We start from the raw sequence: 22,217 nt of genomic DNA, 5'->3' as shown, positions 1-22,217 counted from the left end.
TTTATAATGATCTGAATATTGAATCAATAATTCCAGATAAATATTAGCTATGTAATATGTTATGTACAAATAATTGTCACTGGTCGGGTAGGCCATTATCTTGATTTTGTCCAAAGGTCAATTACAAAATAACATATAATCATGGAGAAAAGCAACAAACAATGTAAATCAAATATGAGTAACATAGTCTTTTATTTATGGGGCTGACTCAAGACCCAAATGTACAAGAAAGTTTGTTTTGACGATTCTTTCTTGCATGTAATTCAAGACACACTGATACATACACATGTACATGCATATCCTGGCATTCAGGAATTTCATGAATAAAATTATGCTATATAAAGAAAATAACGGATTCTAATGTATTCATTTTAAATCATGTAAATTAGAAGAAAATATTGCAACAGATGGACCGATCAAATTTACTCCAACAGAGACCGTAGGCCAAGAAACTTTAATTGGCTTGGTTTGAGTAAAATACCTTGCATGAGGACGCACCATGGTGGTCAACTTTTACGATCCAACTGTAGGATTTAAACCAGCACCCATTTAGTCACAATTTGGGCACGCTAACCACCGAAGCAACATAGTTGCTCTCTCCATTAATCGATTTTCATGACTTGCCGGAGGGAATATCTAACATATACTTTGAACCGGAATTGAACTTTTCTGACATCGCAGAAGACCACAGATTCAAAATTTTGTTATATTCTTAAATTCAAGTTAAAATAATTAGCATTTACTTTTCTTATACATCTTAAACCCACGCTTCTAAATGAAAATGTCTGATAATCCATGTCTCACATTTGCAATTGCTTAAGTTCTTGACTACCGCAGGCCAGCCCATGAGATGGCATTATGCCTGACCAGATTGATTAATATATTCATAGTTTATTTCAAGAACAAGAAAAAGAGCTATTGTCAGTATTATATGACTTTATTGAAAACTATATTAAATGATGTGTTCATTACTTTCTTGCTCCTGTAGATCCGGCTGCAAAGAAACAAAGAAACCGTGACTTTATACCTGACAGTGCAGAAAAGCAAGTTTACTCATTTACTTAATTGTATACAATACATACGCATCGTTTCCTACCTGAAATATTCTCAGCATGTTTTTTTATATTTTTTATGTTTTTCTAATTTCATGGTGTTTGTTTTTGTAATAATATTATTATGCTTTTTATCTTATAGGTGTTGTCTAATGTTGTAAAGCGCTTAGAGTTTCTAAAGATTAGGCTCTATACAAAGTCCTCGTTATTGTTGTTATTATTATTATTATTATTATTATTATTATTATTATTATTATTATTATTATTATCTTTGAAATAAAGTTATTATAATGACCATGAAATAAGAGACTAAATATTTTTTTTATTTCCGTCATGGACTATTTAAAACATATAAGGTCCGAATTTTCCAATGCAAAGTTTTCTTTTTTTCACTCCTTTTGAAACTTATTCGAGAAAAAGATTTTTCTCCAACATCATACATTAGATGATTTCCATATTATGTTTTACGATTACCACACATGTAAGTCATGCTCTATTGGAAGCTGTATAAATGTAATGCATCTCTTACAATATTGGTGTGAACTTTTATCTAGTCAGAAATAGATTTCCAAAGTGTGGTTTGCTGTTCAGTAAACTCATTTCAACTTACGAATCAGTTGTTCTGGATGCAAAAGGCCAGTAGCAGTTTGCAAAGCGCCAGACAGTGCACCTTGTACTGAGTGGTGGACGTCGGTCAGAGTGGACACAAGTTCTCCCACCAGACCGGTGGCAGTTCCAGTCAGAGTTTGGCCAAGGTTACTCAGAAGCTGTAAGCAGTGTTGAAAAATTATTATTGAAGACGTCACGATATAGTTTGTTGCATAAATTGTAACCCACGTTCATTGGGCCAATAACGTGCTTTCTTTCCACTTCACGTTGATCTCTTTTGGACATAAGGCAAACAATTTCTATTGGGATTATTTCTTTAAGTAAAATTTCGGAACTAAGCAAATACTGTTTTCATAATTTTCCTATATTTTGAAGAATAAGCACTAGAAAGGCGCAAAGTTCTTTTACAAGCGGTACAGTGAAACAAGGTACATTTTTCTAAGCAAAACGTTTCTAACCAGTTTTTATATTTCGATTATATTATCCAGTTATTTCTGACCTGTTGCACGTTCTGTACATGGGGCAGGAATTGTGAAGCAAGTTGAGAAGCAGTTTGGGTAAGACTTCCCAGAAGGCCATCAAGAAGACCACGCCTTCTGTTGAGGAGAGCTTTCTCGACAAACTTGACCAGGTCTGCAGGAAGGCTTTCCAGAAGGACTGTCATCTGGTGGCTGTGTGAGGCTTTAGGAAACACAAAACGATGTTTATTGAGACACATTTACTCGTAGAACAGATTCTTTTCTACATAATCAATAGCAGTATACTTTTGCATATTTTACTTTGTAACATGAAACCTCGAATTACGTGTTCGTACAAACAATTGTAGCATACGATTAACTTTGATTGTTAGGTGTCTACAAGACTACTTATGTTGCAGAAGGCAAAAAAAAATGTATTTACAAGCATATAGCACTCACAGAATATTATGGCAGAACAAATACGTAAACTGATTGTAACCTAGCAATAGACATAGGGGTGGAAGGTTGTGGATTTGAGGTTAAACCGATTCTTTATACATTTGTTGATTTACCATCTTACGTCGAAGTTGTTTTATTCTGAACTCGATAAAGATAGACAACAGCAGTTATATACATCTTCGTTATATTTATAATAGTAATATTTATTAGAACCTAAATTAGTACCCTCATTGCCATGTGGATTTTCCTGGTATGTAAACTTTGCCGTCAGATCGTTTGAATACTTTTCAAGTACTTCTGAATTGGGATTACCGTGAAAACAAATTGGTATCACAAACTTTGAATCTCACTGCAACATGTAAAAGACATTTAGTACCCGTGCAGCAAATAATAGTGACCATACTTGCTTACGTTTGATTCAGTGTTTGGCCCAGAGACTGTTGGCAACCAATTCAACGTTATAAATACATTAAAGAACTAAACTCGCGCAATTACAGATATGAATTATATGGCGTAAAGGAGTTTCATTTGAATCAAAATAACTAATACCTTTGACCATCAACATAAATAATCTACTTACAGACAATTTGTTGGACCTTTTGTTTGAGTTGATCATGTGACAAGAACAGGGATTCGAAAGCCAGGGCCTGCAGTTCACGGACGGCAGCAGCATATTCCCCGTGGAGCTTGTCCTTCAGGTCAGTGGCAAACGAATTCAGGACATCTTTTGCTTTCTGTTCGACGACAGCACTATATCAAAGGGATAATAGTTATCGGTTATTTTCCCTGACATTAAGATTCGAGTTTCTTGAACATATGCTTGAGAACTCTTGAATCTCACACGTGACACCTCCCTGATTCAGACTAAGATATACCGGAAGTGAGAACATGTTATAATTTTCCTGAAACTAAGCTTATATTTCCTTGTTTATTGTGTAACGTGTATTGGAAATGAAAAATAATGTTCCATGTGGCTGGTCCAGTAATTTGACAGCTGGCACTCAATGATCAGTTTAGGTCAATAGAGTAGACAACCAAATGAATACTCGTCAGAATCGAAATACAGAACTTACGTTTGCATTACGCTTTCTTAAAATAAAATCTTTCGAAAATGTTTCAAATTTTAAACAGTTGTTTCTGGTTGATAAAATTCATGAAAATGAAATAAAAGGTAAATAAGTTATAACAAATTGATATCATGCAAAAGCCTTAGCTGTTGTTTCTTGTCAGTTTATTATCACATATTAAAAAAGCTCACTGCCATACGGACACGACATTCACCATTTCGATGTAGAGCCTTTAAAAATAAAATCTGGCTTAAATGTACTCGATACAATAGCACGAGGTTGTCCAGAGATTTGTCACCCTTTTTCGGACTCAGAGAGGAACATATTCCATTTCACCTGATTCACAGCGAGGATTATGACTTACATACCATAATCCGTGGTCATTCGCACGGAGGACATACCATAATCCGTGGTCATTCGCACGGAGGATAGTTTCATGCATACTATAATCCGTCGCCGTAAAATACAAAATTGAGATGGACCATCGCTAAAACTTAAAATGAGTACTTTTCACACGGAGTCACACATGTTTAAAACGTAGGGAGAGCCACATCAACGAAATTATATTTGAGCAATTTATTTAAATACGAATACTGGTGTGAACCTTAACACCGCAAAACAGTGTTGAAATTATACATGGAACAGTGAAAAATTGACTTTGAATACCATGGGCTTTGACAGTTGTTCTATTTCCAGTGCAGAGAGGGGCTTCGACAGTTGTCCTATTGTCAGTGCGAAGAGGGGCTTTGACAGTTTTCTTATTGCCAGTGCAGAGAAGGGCTTTGACAGTTATCCTATTGCCAGTGTATGAATGGGCTTTGATAGTTTTCTTATTGCCAGTGTAGGGAGGGGCTTTGATAGTTTTCTTATTGCCAGTGCAGAGAACGGCTTTGACAGTTGTTCATTTGCCAGTGTAGAGAGGGGGTTTGACAGGTTTCTTATTGCCAGCGCAGTGAAGGGCTTTGAAGTTGTCCAATTGCCAGTGTCGAAAGGGGCTTTGACAGTTTTCTTATTGCCAGTGCAGAGCGAGGCTTGGACAGTTGGCCGATAGCCGTTGCAGAGAAACAAGGTTATGCTGATTAGTACATGATATAAAATTATAGTATTATATGTTGACACCTGTCCCATGTGAATTAGCGTTAATTGTTAATGCAAATGTGACGAAACCTTGTTAACATGTTTCAGTTTGATTTTGTATATGACATGGTTTACGTCTGATATATATCAGACATTGTGATCGAATGTCAGACATACTGCCAGCACGCCTCAAACCTTTACCAGCGATGGCATTGGCCTGCGGTCCATAGGTACCAGAACGTCAAAGGTTTTGAGTGGCATGCAGCAAAGAGTTAGTTTGAAACCATAACCACGCTCATAAAGCTGAGAATCAGTGCAAAATAAGTCAAGTATATCGGTAAGAGAGAAACTGACTATACACATCTTCTTGCAACGGCTAAATGGGCTTCTCAAGACGCAGATACAGTCCATTTGACTGCACAAATGGGTTGTTTTAATTGGAAGTGATGGTCTAACGATTATATATGAATTATTATTATTCTTTTCGGCACTATATCAGAAGCCGTCAATACACAAGCTCAATTTATTGAAAAAAAGATGCAATGTTCCTGTAAACTTCTTTCAGTTCCATCAAATGATTCTCGAGTTATTTTATACACACAAACAAATACGTACGGACAATATTCGCCTCATCCATGTTAGTTTGAAGTCATTTCGGTATGCATAATGATTCATATTTCCCCAAAATGCCAGGAATAAAAAATTCTTTACAGTGTAAAGTATTTAGTATTGCAAACTGAACGGAAGTTACACGTGCAATATTGCACTATATGTGGCCTTTCAGGCATAGATGTAGTATGTATCTAACAATCTATAAATCTATCGAAATTGTATTTTGCATATCATGCATGAATCTAGTATGTATCTATGTATGTGGCCTATCACGTATGGATGTATTGTGTATCTATGTATGTGGCCTATCACGTATGGATGCATTGTGTATCTATGTATGTGGCCTATCACGTATGGATGCATTGTGTATCTATGTATGTGGCCTATCACGTATGGATGCATTGTGTATCTATGTATGTGGCCTATCACGTATGGATGCATTGTGTATCTATATATGTGGCCTATCACGTATGGATGTAGTATGTATCACACATGGGTGTGGTATTATCTATCAAACAATCGATCTCTCTCTCTATAAAAATTTCGTGGCTGGTGCATTATCATAATAGATTGGTTTAAGATGCATACATCAAAATCTGTCTACATATCAAAACCCTATCTATTTAATCGTACATCAAAGTGCCGATTTTAACACTGACTCATTGACTCAAGAGTACCTCACAGCTCTCCTTCCTCCCGATGGAGTCAGCAAGCTCTGAGCAAGTTCTGAAAAAAAAGCAATGTGAAGATAGACGAACAAGCTCAGTACTATGAGGATAAAGAAGTAAAATGAATCATTAATGCAAAGTGGGAAATCGCTTTCCACTATTCCTTAAACGAAATGTTTAAAAGTCTTATGGTTATGTACACACATTTTCATCAAAACAATTACCCATGGGTTACCTAAGATGTTGTTTGACTATATCAGCACATTTTATCATTCGAGAAATCAAACACTTTATTTACTAATTTCAGCTAAATATTGTGTCCGTACATGAAGTTACCATAAACTCCTGAGGTAAAACATGGAATAAAATTAATGTTCTTCCCCCTTGACCTAGGAAGTAGTTTTTATTTCTCTTAATTTGTATTTAAGTCTTGCCTAGTTATGACAAATGCTTTCCTTGCCTATTTACATTGTTAGGGTTTTACGAATATTATATTGAGGGACTCCGATAAGTCAGGCTATCCACTAAAAGAGTACATTTTTGAAGCATACGATTTCCTGTATATCTTTTTTCCCCATATCCACCCGTTCATTTCACAAGAAGTATGATTAGTGAAAGTTATATTTGTGTACACAAAAACATCGGGACGACATACTAGCCAATACCACGAACATATTACATTTTGAAGAGGCAATTCATACACCTATGCAAAGAGGCAATTCATACACCTATGCAAAGAGGCAATTCATATACCTATGCAAAGAGGCAATTCATACACATATACAAAGAGGCAATTCATACACCTATACAAAGAGGCAATTCATACACCTATGCAAAGAGGCAATTCATACACCTATGAAAGAGGCCATTCATACACCTATACAAAGAGGCAATTCATACACCTATGCAAAGAGGCTTATTCATACACCTATACAAAGAGGCAATTCATATACCGTTACAAAAATGGAAGGTTTGTAAACCATATTTATTATAATTTGACTGGCAGTAAATTTAGCTTTCTCCTACTCAGTGTCGATAATCAAAAGAAAAATCTATTTTTAGGTTATTGATGGGCATACTGCTGCATATTCTGCTGAAGGATTTCTAAAGTGTTGTTAACATATTTGCCATGCACATCAGTACTTCAAAAACAAGCATTTTCAGGGAATTACCAGGCAGGTGCTTCTCAATAGATTAAGCGGTACAAGGACAAGGTATGATTGGCTGCCACACACGTTTGTATTAGCATCGTATGCATGGGATTGTACTGTTAGCCTTGTTAATTCTGTTTACTCATGTAAAGCAGATTTTTTCCCCTGTTATTAACTCGTGTATCCCTGTAATTGGCTGACCCTTAAGAATGATTAGCCATTTGTATTCATCCAGTACTTTTCATCAGCCTTCAATTTTATGGGCAGTCAATGTGCATCAAATAGACTATATCAAATTCTCCTAGACGGTAATTATATTTCCTTTCCTAGGTAAAGTACGGAACACGTGCACTACAATATCTGGGCAATTACGTTGTTTAGGTGAAGTCAGCTGGTGCAACTTACGCGTGGCTCCAGCACTCAACAATTGTGCTCCTCCTCCAAGAGCTTGGGTCAAAAGATCGGTACCAGTAGTCAAGGCGGTAGTTCCAAGCTGCTGAAAGGTGTTTCCGAATGATTGGCCGAGTTGCTGAAGCTGACTCTTCAATTTATTTAAAAGGTCTGTAAATACGTTGGCCTCTGTCTGGGTAGAGGCCAAGGCAACCAACACTGCTAATACCAGAAATTTCATTGTGGAACTGAAAATTATGTACCATGTTGAGACATTATTATATTACGCTTAGGCCGAAGAATCATTCTGAGACAAGTTTGTTTGAATTTGTTTCAGGTTTGAAGCTACATCATGCTTTACACACACACATGCACACACAAATGAATAATCTTTCATGGGATTGTGAAGTATGACAAATTTATAATGGAGTTTATATATATTTGGGGTGAGTGAGTGGGTACGAGGGTACGATGAAATGACTGAGACGAAGAAAATTTTCTTGAAAATGTCTAAGAACAAAATGTACATATGATGAAATTCTCGGATTATTCAGTCGCATTTGGCACACCATATACATCTGTCAGATAAGAAAGAAGGAAAACATTGGACACATTGACATTAATGATATGGAAGACTTCAAAAGATATCATCTATCAATAGAAACAAATAAATCCCAAATTAATTTTCGTGTAAGAGCGGTGTATTTTGGCATTTCATCATTTGTGGGAAAATAATTTAATTCACAAAACTATTCATGATAAACATTGTAATTTTAAATGTCAATGACATGGCATGATTTAATCTTCTGTGATTGCTTTTCTTTTTTCCTGAAATATGGAATTAAGAAAGTCACTAAAGACACGACATGACATGTATGTATAACAAAATAATTTTTTTTTCAAAATGATTCTTATTTAAATCGAAAAGAATAATCTTTCATGGGATTTTGAAGTATGACAAATTTATAATGGAGTTTAAACTTAGGTTTCCTACCTGCTCCGAAAATCACAGGTTCTTGTGGAAGACTGTATGGAAAGTCAGTTTAGAAAGAAGTTTATAAACACCCTCTATCTGACCCTATTCGTGACTAGAAAGTCGGTAGAGGCGTGTCTTACTTGGGAAATGCGACAGATGTTTCCGCTTATTCTATGATGACTTACCTAGTCCAATCATGATTTTATAGTGTGTTCTTAAGTCAGTACAGTTCTTTGGTACAGAGATAAGGACACATTTACGACAACGAGGTGGGAGTAGAATACTTAATTCACTTGAATGATTGCATTCCATAAGAAATATTTGACAAAATCTTTGAAATTTTCGGTCGGCAATAGATGCATTCTTGCTTGAATGATTTCTCTCATGGTTTAGTCCGAACACGCTCTGCACGATAGGGGAAAGTCCTATTGCAAAATATCGACGGATTTTCAAGGCTTTCTAAATCATGTATACATATTCTCTCATTTTATTTACAGTACTTTGTATATTTTACTTGCATTACGTGCGATCTACACAAGAGTGGTGCTATAGATTCAAATCGATGATTGCTCACTAGAAATAACAATGTGACAATTTTAAGGCATGGCGTAAAATTGAAATGTTTCTAAAATGGGGATGGTACACAAATCATTAAAAGTTCAAGAAGCTTTTATATGACAGTCAATAAGCAGAGTGTACAATGTTACGACGTTGTTCGTCCGTGTGTACATACGTATATGCTTTCATCCGTCTGTGACCTTCATCACTTTTGCGCAATAACTTAAGTTTTATATCATCTACCATACCATGCATTGTGAATGGTCTTGTATTTGGAAGAAAGGGCAACCTTACTGTAACTGGGGAAAAAATGGTTGCATACAAAATTCCATTAGTATTTATTACCTCACAGACTTAAACCTAACTTTGTAAACGGTTGCATGTAAAATATGCGAAAAAACTGGTGGTTTTAGAGTTATGTGTGTAAAGGTCAAGAAGGAAAATGGTTTATGTACAGAAACGTTAATTGTGAATCGGAAACCTGGAGTAGCCTTTGTGGATGACTTTGATGTTAAAGAGTGACAACGCAAACGATCAGAGTTTTAGATGAAAAATGAAACAATATTTAATACAAAAATGTTTATTCTTGTCAATGATTCATTACCAAAGTGTGTGGATGAATGACGCTTTTGGTACGAAAGGAACTTTTGATTGTTTAGTCAAATATTAAAGATCAAGGTCACTGCCTTTGAAAATAGCCAAGTGGCTGTCGTACATTAACTTAAGTTCTATACGAAAAACTTGGAGAAAAGTTGCAGCGAACTTGCAGCTATGGTATGGAAAACACCAATTGAATCGGCGTCAATAGGACAAAGACCACTGTGGCTTGCAAAAAACTCGTTTTTGACATTAATGTATTGTCTAGGATAAGTTTCTTGCTCCAACTTTGCGAATAGATTGCATATAGCGTAAGCAAGTACCTATCGATTTGGGGGTCTAAGAGCCAAAGGTCAAGGTCATTATAAATAATTGCGATCCATTGGTCAATATTGTCCAGAGTCAACAATGCCATCTAGTGGATACACAGAGGACATGCAAAGAAAGATGTATAGCATACTGTTCAAATCACTCGTACTAGTATTGCTTTAAAGATGATGAATACACAACGAAACTGCTTACGTTTATAAATTTGAGCTGAAAAATCTTACATGATCTCCATGATCTGACAGAATCGAATCAGAAATGTCAACTAGTACATCACTTTATTAATATTAGCTTCTTTAAAGGTCTCAACAATTGTATTCTACATAAATTTGAAATAATACTATTATCAAAGGTCGAAAACGTTTAGAGCGAATTACAATTCTTAGCTGTTTGATTACGGTGATGTTATTCCAGATAAATAACCATGTATCTATACACATAAAGGGAGACCATTCTTTTTGTTTGGTGTATAGATGACACTTATTGTTGTTTGATGTAGCGGAGTGATAATTTCTGCTTTAGTAGCGAACTGGTTTCCCTGCACATTGTGTCTGTTTCTTATACATTGTTTTAACATTTCTGGAGAATGGTCGAGTGGGACAGAGCTCTTTTGCATAATAGGCGGGTGGTGGATGTCGATACGCGGTTTCATTGCATTGGTATCATTACGTCTCTATACACATTAAATATATTTGAATACACTCAGATATGTAAAACAATTCTAAGACTTTCGTCCGACTATCTTTTGTTAAATACGTAAGATCGCTATAATGAGTTTAGGTGGTTGGTAACTTTTTGCAATGGAACACTTTGACAATTAGATCGCACCAAGGAAATGTACCTTCCCAAAAATACACCACTTTAGCCAATCTGTACTGAGCCACGGTTCAATAATTATATAGCTTTTGCTTCTGAATACATTTGTACATTTGAATCATTTTGAAGTCCTGTACAAAATTTACAGCTAACAAAAATATAATTACTTGATTGGTTCTTGTATACTCCATTATTTGTGAAGTTGCTATTGTATTTTTTGTAATCTCCAATTTTATTTTTAGTGAGCGTGCATAATTACTTCAGAAATTATTGATTTGTTTTGATATTGGTTAAAATAATTGAGTTTGTTACTTAGATTCATACATATTTCCGTATATTATATTTTTCATACTGAGATATTAAAATGTAGGAGAAAATTAATAACACAGTTATCCCCACAACTTTTTTCTCCCATTCCGGAAATATGTTTACAATTATGTATGTTATTGAAACTCACATTTCCATATTTAGGCTTTTTTTATATTCTTTTTTGTCTCTTTCTTTCTAATTCGTTTTCTCTCTCTCTCTCTCTCTCCATCATGATGAACAGAATTTAAAAATGTCAAAGTTGTAACTTTAAGAGGAAATGCCGTCAACTATGACTAAAAACGAATTCGAAACATAGTTTTCAAGTATTAGCTTACTCAAAAATAGTTTTCGTAAATTCTGATTTACGGAACGTACATAACCTGTTTCCATGTAATATCCAGTGTCCCCCATACAGTCCAACGACAAAAGGTTTATTTATTTCAGGGGGAGAAAACCCTCGAGAAATATATTAGCAAAATTGTATTGTTAGCGACGTCAGCTCTGATCACACTGATATTCACGTTTTGAAATCGATGGAGAAATTTAGGATAGATGACGTCTCACTGGCAGCTGGTGGAGAAATTTGGGATAGATGAGGTCTGATTGGAAGCTGGTGGAGAAATTTGGGATAGATGAAGTCTGATTGGAAGCTGGTGGAGAAATTTAGGATAGATGAGGTCTGACTGGAAGCTGGTGGAGAAATTTGGGATAGATGAGGTCTGATTGGAAGCCGACTATAAATAACTTCGCAATTAATTTTATCCCCTGTCTCCTACAAGAAAAATCCCTCCCCACAAAATAGACCAAAAACAACATTGCTAAAATCTGCCGGCTGCAACTCCAACTTGCAATATTCTCTTTATCAATCCGCGCTAAAATTTATTAACCCATATAAAAAATATAATATTGATTTTGCAATATGAAGCATTATTTGTAGGACATACATTGGAAAAGAATCACCGTCCTAAATTATTATAACATTTCGAACTTGTAATGTAGTAATGCAGCTGTTAATTGCACAAGCACAGAACAGAAAACATTGCAAAATAGAAGGGCTTTGTCTTCTTAAAAGATATAATAATCTACATTTTCTAAGCAGTTACATTTCACCAGTGTAGTGGAAAGGGTTTGCATTGTCACGCGTGACTGCTTGTTATAATACCATGTTTGTGCATTGTCACGAGTGAATGCTTGTTATAATACCATGTTTGTGCATTGTCACGAGTGACTGCTTGTTATAATACGATGTTTGTGCATTGTCACGAGTGACTGCTTGTTATAATACGATGTTTGTGCATTGTCACGAGTGACTGCTTGTTATAATACGATGTTTGTGTATTGTCACGAGAGACTGCTTGTTATAATACGATGTCTGTGTATTGTAACGAGTGACTACAACGTTTGCACTTCACGCATAAAGTATTTTCTAGTAATCTACTGGGACAAAAGCCCACACATATCCTCTGTTTATTGATTTATTCTACATGTATGTGGGATGTCATTCATGTCACGATTGTTTGTGTGTTTATAACTGTACTGAATGCCAACTGATTAAGCTTATGAGTTATCCCTATTATTACAGAATTCTATTGGTATGTATCCCATATTATCAAAAATCCGTTTTTCTATCCAGTTGCAAAATGTATACTTCTCTTTTTGCATTCTCTCTTCTATTTTGTATGTTTGTGATATATTCTATGGTATAACGTAACTAGTTTAACGGACAGTAATTGACTTAATAAGATTAATGTAAGTTAGCAAAGGTCCCATATGCCAATATGTATGTATTTCCACTATTATATCTAACCAAAAGATTAATGACGGGTAACATAAGATTCAACGTGTCCCTCAAGTAACCCACTGAGGTAATATTCGGATCAGTTCTTATCAAACACCACGACTGAGTGTGCCTAATATGTGACTATACTGGTGTGGTGTTGTATCGTTGCTCACTAATTGCTACAACGTTTTGGATATTCCGTCTTTCGTCAGATAGTGGTGTTGTATCGTTGCTCACTAATTGCTACAACGTTTTGGATATTCCGTCTTTCGTCAGATAGTGGTGTTGTATCGTTGCTCACTAATTGTTACTACGTTTTGGATATTCCGTCTTTCGTCAGATAGTGGTGTTGTATTGTTGCTCACTAATTGCTACAACGTTTTGGATATTCCGTCTTTCGTCAGATAGTGGTGTTGTATTGTTGCTCACTAATTGCTACAACGTTTTGGATATTCCGTCTTTCGTCAGATAGTGGTGTTGTATCGTTGCTCACTAATTGCTACAACGTTTTGGATATTCCGTCTTTCGTCAGATAGTGGTGTTGTATTGTTGCTCACTAATTGCTACAACGTTTTGGATATTCCGTCTTTCGTCAGATAGTGGTGTTGTATTGTTGCTCACTAATTGCTACAACGTTTTGGATATTCCGTCTTTCGTCAGATAGTGGTGTTGTATTGTTGCTCACTAATTGTTACTACGTTTTGGATATTCCGTCTTTCGTCAGATAGTGGTGTTGTATTGTTGCTCACTAATTGCTACAACGTTTTGGATATTCCGTCTTTCGTCAGATAGTGGTGTTGTATTGTTGCTCACTAATTGTTACTACGTTTTGGATATTCCGTCTTTCGTCAGATAGTGGTGTTGTATTGTTGCTCACTAATTGCTACAACGTTTTGGATATTCCGTCTTTCGTCAGATAGTGGTGTTGTATCGTTGCTCACTAATTGCTACAACGTTTTGGATATTCCGTCTTTCGTCAGATAGTGGTGTTGTATTGTTGCTCACTAATTGCTACAACGTTTTGGATATTCCGTCTTTCGTCAGATAGTGGTGTTGTATTGTTGCTCACTAATTGTTACTACGTTTTGGATATTCCGTCTTTCGTCAGATAGTGGTGTTGTATTGTTGCTCACTAATTGCTACAACGTTTTGGATATTCCGTCTTTCGTCAGATAGTGGTGTTGTATTGTTGCTCACTAATTGTTACTACGTTTTGGATATTCCGTCTTTCGTCAGATAGTGGTGTTGTATTGTTGCTCACTAATTGCTACAACGTTTTGGATATTCCGTATTTCGTCAGATAGTGGTGTTGTATCGTTGCTCACTAATTGCTACAACGTTTTGGATATTCCGTCTTTCGTCAGATAGTGGTGTTGTATTGTTGCTCACTAATTGCTACAACGTTTTGGATATTCCGTCTTTCGTCAGATAGTGGTGTTGTATTGTTGCTCACTAATTGCTACAACGTTTTGGATATTCCGTCTTTCGTCAGATAGTGGTGTTGTATTGTTGCTCACTAATTGTTACTACGTTTTGGATATTCCGTCTTTCGTCAGATAGTGGTGTTGTATTGTTGCTCACTAATTGCTACTACGTTTTGGATATTCCGTCTTTCGTCAGATAGTGGTGTTGTATTGTTGCTCACTAATTGTTACTACGTTTTGGATATTCCGTCTTTCGTCAGATAGTGGTGTTGTATTGTTGCTCACTAATTGCTACAACGTTTTGGATATTCCGTCTTTCGTCAGATAGTGGTGTTGTATTGTTGCTCACTAATTGCTACAACGTTTTGGATATTCCGTCTTTCGTCAGATAGTGGTGTTGTATTGTTGCTCACTAATTGCTACAACGTTTTGGATATTCCGTCTTTCGTCAGATAGTGGTGTTGTATTGTTGCTCACTAATTGCTACAACGTTTTGGATATTCCGTCTTTCGTCAGATAGTGGTGTTGTATTGTTGCTCACTAATTGTTACTACGTTTTGGATATTCCGTCTTTCGTCAGATAGTGGTGTTGTATTGTTGTTCACTAATTGCTACAACGTTTTGGATATTCCGTCTTTCGTCAGATAGTGGTGTTGTATCGTTGCTCACTAATTGCTACAACGTTTTGGATATTCCGTCTTTCGTCAGATAGTGGTGTTGTATTGTTGCTCACTAATTGTTACTACGTTTTGGATATTCCGTCTTTCGTCAGATAGTGGTGTTGTACCTGGCGAATAATGACTATCGAACACCGTAATACAATTATTGAACTGCTAAAATCTGAATTGTTAACCTCAGATCCGAAAGACATAATTTATCCAGTTTTCTATTTCCAGAGACGTTGTAAAAAACCGCTGCAACAAACGTCACAACGCGGATATAATAATACACGCATAGGCATATATATTGCTACAGTCAATGCAAGTTTTGTAAATAAGAAAACAAAAACTAAATTGTTGGTAACGGTTTAAAATAAGGGAATAGTACCTTGCAAATAACAGGGAAAGGTGAGTATTTAAGACATTTAAAGAAGCCCCTATTTTCGACGACGTTCCCTGCCAGTTTATATAATAGCACGGTTGTGAACTGTCGGCCGATCTGTTTCAAAACAAGGGTGTCCATAATACGTCATTAACTATAACACAAGGGTGTCGCTAATACGTATTTGAATAAAAAAACAAGGGTGTCTATGTTACGTCTTTGAATATAAAACAAGGGTGTCCCTTACATGTCTTGGAATATAAAACAAGGGTGTCCCTAATACATCTTTGAATATAAAACAAGGGTATCCATAATACGTCTTTGAATATAAAACAAGGTGTCCCTAATACGTCTTTGAAAATAATAGTATTATCTTTTACGTACTTGCTGTTTCGGGCATATACTTAATTGAAACTTGCCATGAAATACTTCATGTGTTGTAGTATCTAAATGCTGGTAAAATGATTCTGGCTGTGACGTATTTTGCTGGTAAATCAGATACCTACGCTTCTTTATGGTAATGTTTGACTATGCACGTTTCACAGTTCATAAATTTTTAATTTTTGACTACTCTTCTATATGTAAACGTCTGACTATGCATGTCTCTCATTTTCCAAAGGTTTCAATTCCGGACTATCGTTCTCTATCATAATATCTAAATACGGATATTTCACAATTGCTAATGTTTCAATTCTCGACAACCGCGCACCAGACGATGAGGTGGCATTATGCTTAACAAAATATACGTTAAATCTATGCTGCCTATACTTATTCTATTTCAGATTGGGAACAAGTTTTGAGAACACAGTATTAGCAATACGATGATTTTATTGATATATACATTCCAAGTTATTCAGATTACTGTGCTGTTCCCGTGAGGCCCTCTGAAAAGAAACAAAATGATTATAGTTTATAAATACGGGACGCATGCAAAAGCAAGTTTATTTATCACACCTAAGCGGATGTTTACATTTAGAACAAAACATATAAAGATTTTGAATAAAGTTACGACATTGACGGTGACGAAATATAAAACAGGAACTCTTTTACTTCAGTCATGGAGCACTTAAAACTTATACGGTCTAAATATTTATATTTTTTATTTACTATCCATTTTGAAATTCAATCATTCAAATATTTATTTTAATATATATTCTGAAGAAATGAACCAACATCGGTATGTTAGGATTTGTGTTGTTCTTTTCATGGATGTTGTTTAGTAGCATGAAGATAGATGACAGCGAAATGCAACATATGTCTTATAATATTCCTTCATGTAGCAGGGCTTTATACAGTGTGATCGTCTTATCAGTAATTTCAGTTAAACTTACTAAGCAGTTCTCATTAGTAGGCGCTTTTGAACTTACGAAGCAGGTTAACCGGATTCAAGGTGCCAGTGGCAGTTTGCAAAGCGCCAGATAGAGCACCTTGTACTGTGTGGTGGACATCGGTCAGACTGGACACAAGTTCTCCCAACAGACCGGTGGCAGTGCCTGTTAGAGTTTGGCCAAGGTTACCAAGCAGCTGTAAACAGCATCGAAAAGCATTATTAAAGAAGTTCAGAATTTTATGGACAATATATGCTAAATCACTTTCGTGGGTCCAATATTCCGCTCTTATATTTTCCCTTGACTCTAATTTGTTTTGGACAAAATGCACTACTTATCTAGGATTATTTGTACGTAAAATTTAATTAAAAAAGACATGATAAATATCGAGCCCATAGCAGTTTTCCTGTATTCAAAAAGAATTTTCCGGAGGAAGACTCAGAATCCATTTAAAAAGTGATAGTTAATTTTACGGGTTTATTTTTCTGAATGCGCAGTCTTGAACTCTATTTTAAATTCAGATTAATTTATCCAATTATTACGGACCTGTTGCACGTTCTGTACATGGGGCAGGAATTGTGCAGCCAGTTGTGAAGCAGTTTGCGTAAGACTTCCCAGAAGACCATCAAGAAGACCACGCCTTCTGTTGAGAAGAGCTTTCTCGACAAACTTGACCAGGTCTGCAGGAAGGCTTTCCAGAAGGACTGTCATCTGGTGGCTGTGTGAGGCTTTGCGAAATAAAATGAGATAACTAATATAACCAACGTTTATTACATGTGTGTGCATAAAATTTCAGCATTTGTTTGACTAGAGTAGATTGTTGTGTGTCTAAGAGACGTTTAGTGTTTCTAGAAGATAAGATCGTTAGGAAAAGGTAGTGGTGTAATAACAGAATGGCAGAACAATTACCTAAATTGACTTTAGTATATTATCCGATTTAGGGGTGGAATGTTTACTGATTTGAGCCTAACCCTATCCTGAAGACCATTAACCATCTTACAGCGAAACTTGTCTTCCTCAACTCAGTAATGATATACCTCTTCATTATGTTCATAGCAATATATTTAGTAGAACTTTTGTTATTGTCATGTGATGGGTTTTCCTGGTATGTAAGCTTTGTGACCACTCCGGTGGCCTACGTGGTTAGAGGTCGCGGGTTCGAACTCAGGCCGAGTCATACATAAGATTTACCAAAATAGTACTGGCAGCTGCCTCGTCTGGTGCTCATCATTAAGAGGTTTGTGTCGGCCCGGTGTCAGGATAATGTGAATGGCTAGGACATGATGCTACAATGTCTGTGGCATGATGCCCCAGTGATAGACGTAACTATCAACTGCCATGCTGCAGACATTGTAGCGATATGATTGAGCTTGTTAAAAAATCTAAATCACACACATTCGCAGGTAAACTTTGTGTCATTAGATCATTTGTGATCTTTCCAAGTACTTCTGAGTAGGGATTAACGTTATCGAGATGGGTGTCATTACGTTTAGAATCTGACTGCAGTGCTCCAAGCCATCTTTGTACCGTTATGGTGGAGATAATCATGGTCTTGTTTCAGGCCGAATTTTAGGCTGTTTACAGATATAATGGATATCGCAGAAAGAAGTTTCATCTGAATCAAAGCTGACAATTTGTTTGTCAATCGATATAGAAAATCTACTTACAGACAATTTGTTGGACCTTTTGTTTGAGTTGATCATGTGACAAGAACAGGGATTCGAAAGCCAGGGCCTGCAGTTCACGGACGGCAGCAGCATATTCCCCGTGGAGCTTGTCCTTCAGGTCAGTGGCAAACGAATTCAGGACATCTTTCGCTTTCTGTTCGACGACAGCACTATACAAAAGGGACAATAGTTATCTGTTATTTTTCCACGCATTAAGGTTTGTGTTTCTTGAACATACGCTTGAAATTTCTCGGATCTCACGTGTGACACCTCCCTGACTCAGTCTCTGAGATACACCGGAAAAGTGAGAAAATGTTATAATTTCTCTGAAGATAATCAACAATTTCTTTGCTCAATATATTGTGAAAAATAAATTGAAAATTAAAAATAACGTCGGAAAGTGGTGTTTCTATATCTTTTTCAACAATTTTACCTTTAAGTATGGTTTGCAATTAGTTTCGATATTTCATTAATTAATAATTCTTTTATGTTTATTAACTACATTTATTAACTATTTTTTTAATTGATTCGTGTGATTTCTCTTAATTATTTTTTATTAACTACCGTTACTAACCATTTTTAGATGATTGATTTACGTAAATTACTTGTATTATCTACCTCTATTAAGCATCCTTTATTTAGCCATATGATTTATTTGAGCAAACTGCATCATCAACTGCCTTTGTTAACCTTTCTATGTTTATTTACGGATGTATTTGCGTAAATTATTTGTAGGAACCATTTTTATATTATTTGAGTGATTTTATTAACCTATATGGTATTGAAGTAAGTGCTTTTAATAGCTCTGTCAGCCATTTTTGTAACTATTTAAATACTGTTTTTAAACTAATGACTTTCATCGACTACCTTTTGGTTATTTGAATGATTTAATTACGTAAATTCATGTTATTAACTACCTATATTTCTATTTATTCAAATAATTTATTCAAGTAGACTACTTTTATTAACTTCCGTTATGATTCATTTAGATATTTAAGTAAATTGCTTTAATGAACTCCTTTTTATTTATTTGAATAATGTAATTGATTGAGTTTTATATTAACTAACCTTATTAACCATTTTTTTGTATGCATTTAAATAATGTGAGTAAATTACTTCTATTAGCTACCTCTTTTAACCACCTTTATATTAATTTCAGTGATTTATATGAGTAATTACTTTTATTTACTATATTTATTACATAGTTTTGCATTTATTTGAATAATTTCTTTGCATTAATAATGTTTACAAGCCAATTTGATATTTACTTTATTTTAGTAAATTACTTTTATTACCAACTTTCATGAACATCAACTATCTTTCTAAATCATTTTTATATTTGTTTGAATAAGTTATTTAAGTGTATTACTTATATTAACTACCTTTAAAATTTATTTGAATAATTTATTTGTGTAAATTACTTTCTTTTACAATGTTTAATAACTATTTTTGAATTAACTTAAATAATTTATTTGAGTGAATTATGTTTACAAACAAATTTTATACTCATTTTATTGATTTTAGTAAATTTTATAAACTACGTATATTACCCAATAATGTATCTGTTTCAATGACTTATTTGTGCTAATTAGTTTTCTCATTAACTTTATTAGTTATTTTTATATTTATTCCAAGACTATATTTGAGTAAATCAATGTTATCAACCAGTGGTATATTTGAGTAACTTAATTTTATTAAATACTTGCACGAGTTATTGTTATATTTATTTTAAGTGATGTTTCCAGGAAATTAATTTTTAACTACCTTTATTTTATTTGAATGATGTTTTCAGGAAATTAATTTTTAACTATCTTTATTTTATTTGAATGATGTTTTTGGGAAATTACTTGTTTAACTACCTTTATATTTATTTGAACTATTTATTAGTTTCTTTAATTTGCCACATTATTAACAAATTTATATTTGATTGAATAATCGTTTTAAGCAGATTACTTTTATTATAGCCTTTATTATCTATTTCAGTATTAGATAGAAGCCCTATCCTTTATTATCTATTTCTGTGTTAGATGGAAGCCATATTACTGTCATAGCCTTTATTATCATTTTAAGTATTATATATAAGCCATATCCTTTATCATCTATTTCAGTATTAAATGGAAGCCATACTACTGTCATAGCCTTTATTATCTATTTTAGTATTATATAGAAGCCCTATCCTTTATTATCTATTTCAGTATTAGATGGAAGCCATAATAATATCATAGACTTTATTATCTATTTAAGTATCAGATAGAAGCCATTGCCTTTAGCATCTATTTCAGTATCAGATAAATGCCATAGCCTTTATCTATTTCAGTATCAGACAGAAGCCATTGCCTTTATTATCTATTTCAATATCAGATAGAAGCCATTGCCATTATTATCTATTTCAGTATCAGATAGATGCCATAGCCTTTATTATATATTTCAGTATCATATACAAGCCATTGCCTTTATTATATATTTCAGTATCAGATAGAAGTCATTGCCTTTATTATCTATTTCAGTATTAGATAGAAGCCATTACCTTCATTATCTATTTCAGTATCAGATAGAAGCCATTGCCTTTATTATCTATTTCAGTAGTACATAGAAGCCATTGCCTTTATTATCTATTTCAGTATTAGATAGAAGCCATTGCCTTCATTATCTATTTCAGTATCAGATAAATGCCATAGCCTTTATCTATTTCAGTATTAGATAGAAGCCATTCCCTTTATTATCTATTTCAGTAGTAGATAGAAGCCATTGTCTTTATTATCTATTTCAATATTAGATAGAAGCCATTGCCTTCATTATCTATTTCAGTATCAGATAGATGCCATAGCCTTTATCTATTTCAGTATCAGATAGAAGCCATTGCCTTTATTATCTATTTCAGTATCTGATAGTTGCCATAGACTTTATTATCTATTTCAGTATTAGATAGAAGGCATAGCCTTTATTATCTATTTCAGTATCAGATAGAAGCCATTGCCTTTATTATCTATTTCAGTATTAGATAGAAGCCATTGCCTTCATTATCTATTTCAGTATCAGATAGATGCCATGGCCTTTATCTATTTCAGTATTAGATAGAAGCCATTGCCTTTATTATCTATAATACTGTCATAGCCTTTATTATCTATTTAAGTAGTATATAGAAGCCATAGCCTTTATTATCTATTTCAGTATCAGATAGAAGCCATAGCCTTTATTATCTATTTCAGTATTAGATGGAAGCCATCATAATGTCATATCATTTATTATCTATCTCAGTATTAGATAGTAGCAATAATACTGAGAATCAGTGTAACATACTCAAATAAATCGATAAAAGAGAAAATGATAATTCAGATCTTAAAGCAATGGCTACATTGGTTTCTGGTCCAGCTACTTGTATGAATGCATTTATTTAATTGGCAGTGACGGATTAACGATCAATAACAAAATTATCTTTAGTTATTTGGCAATATACTAGAATCTACCAGTATATTAGACACAAATTTTCATTAAACCTGCAAACATCATTCATTTCCATCAAATGGTTCTCGGGTTATTCTGAATATAAATACACCATAATTTCAACTGTAGACGCACACAGACGGGGACAATTTCTTCGCTTTACTCATGAGTACCTTATAGCTCTCTTCGTTCCAGTGCTTGGTGTTCCAGATGGATTCAGCAAGCTTTGAGCAAGTTCTGGAAGGAAGTACGATGAACATATTAAAATCGGCTCTGATTCATGAATGCAAAATTACACGTATACCGAGAGTCCTGGATATCAGTTCAAGCATTGGGGACGACGTAGAATACATAGCGGTAAGGAACTGCCGTATAAATATTAAGAGTTTTCTTTTACAAGCAACACA

At 34.7% G+C, this 22,217-nt stretch overlaps 1 protein-coding gene across 1 annotated transcript in view; it reads right to left on the bottom strand.

Moving 5' to 3' along the window:
* The window catches only part of LOC149800362 (uncharacterized), a 176,357-nt gene that overhangs the window by 72,076 nt on the left and 82,064 nt on the right, over positions 1 to 22,217 (bottom strand). The window contains exons 17-26 of the mRNA XM_089958398.1: positions 21,984 to 22,047; positions 18,367 to 18,536; positions 17,246 to 17,427; positions 16,739 to 16,895; positions 9,253 to 9,376; positions 7,559 to 7,791; positions 6,012 to 6,060; positions 3,159 to 3,328; positions 2,161 to 2,342; positions 1,663 to 1,819 (exon numbers count right to left, since the gene is read on the bottom strand). Coding sequence (XP_089814524.1) covers positions 1,663 to 1,819; positions 2,161 to 2,342; positions 3,159 to 3,328; positions 6,012 to 6,060; positions 7,559 to 7,791; positions 9,253 to 9,376; positions 16,739 to 16,895; positions 17,246 to 17,427; positions 18,367 to 18,536; positions 21,984 to 22,047 — 1,488 coding nt within the window. The remainder of the gene's footprint in view (positions 1 to 1,662; positions 1,820 to 2,160; positions 2,343 to 3,158; positions 3,329 to 6,011; positions 6,061 to 7,558; positions 7,792 to 9,252; positions 9,377 to 16,738; positions 16,896 to 17,245; positions 17,428 to 18,366; positions 18,537 to 21,983; positions 22,048 to 22,217) is intronic.

The sequence above is a fragment of the Sinohyriopsis cumingii genome, chromosome 5 (assembly GCF_028554795.1).
Source record: "Sinohyriopsis cumingii isolate HCF-2022 chromosome 5, ASM2855479v2, whole genome shotgun sequence".
Classification (NCBI taxonomy): Eukaryota; Metazoa; Mollusca; class Bivalvia; order Unionida; family Unionidae; genus Sinohyriopsis; species Sinohyriopsis cumingii.
Note: the sequence above shows the minus strand (reverse complement) of the source record. Positions and strands in the feature narration are given on the sequence as shown.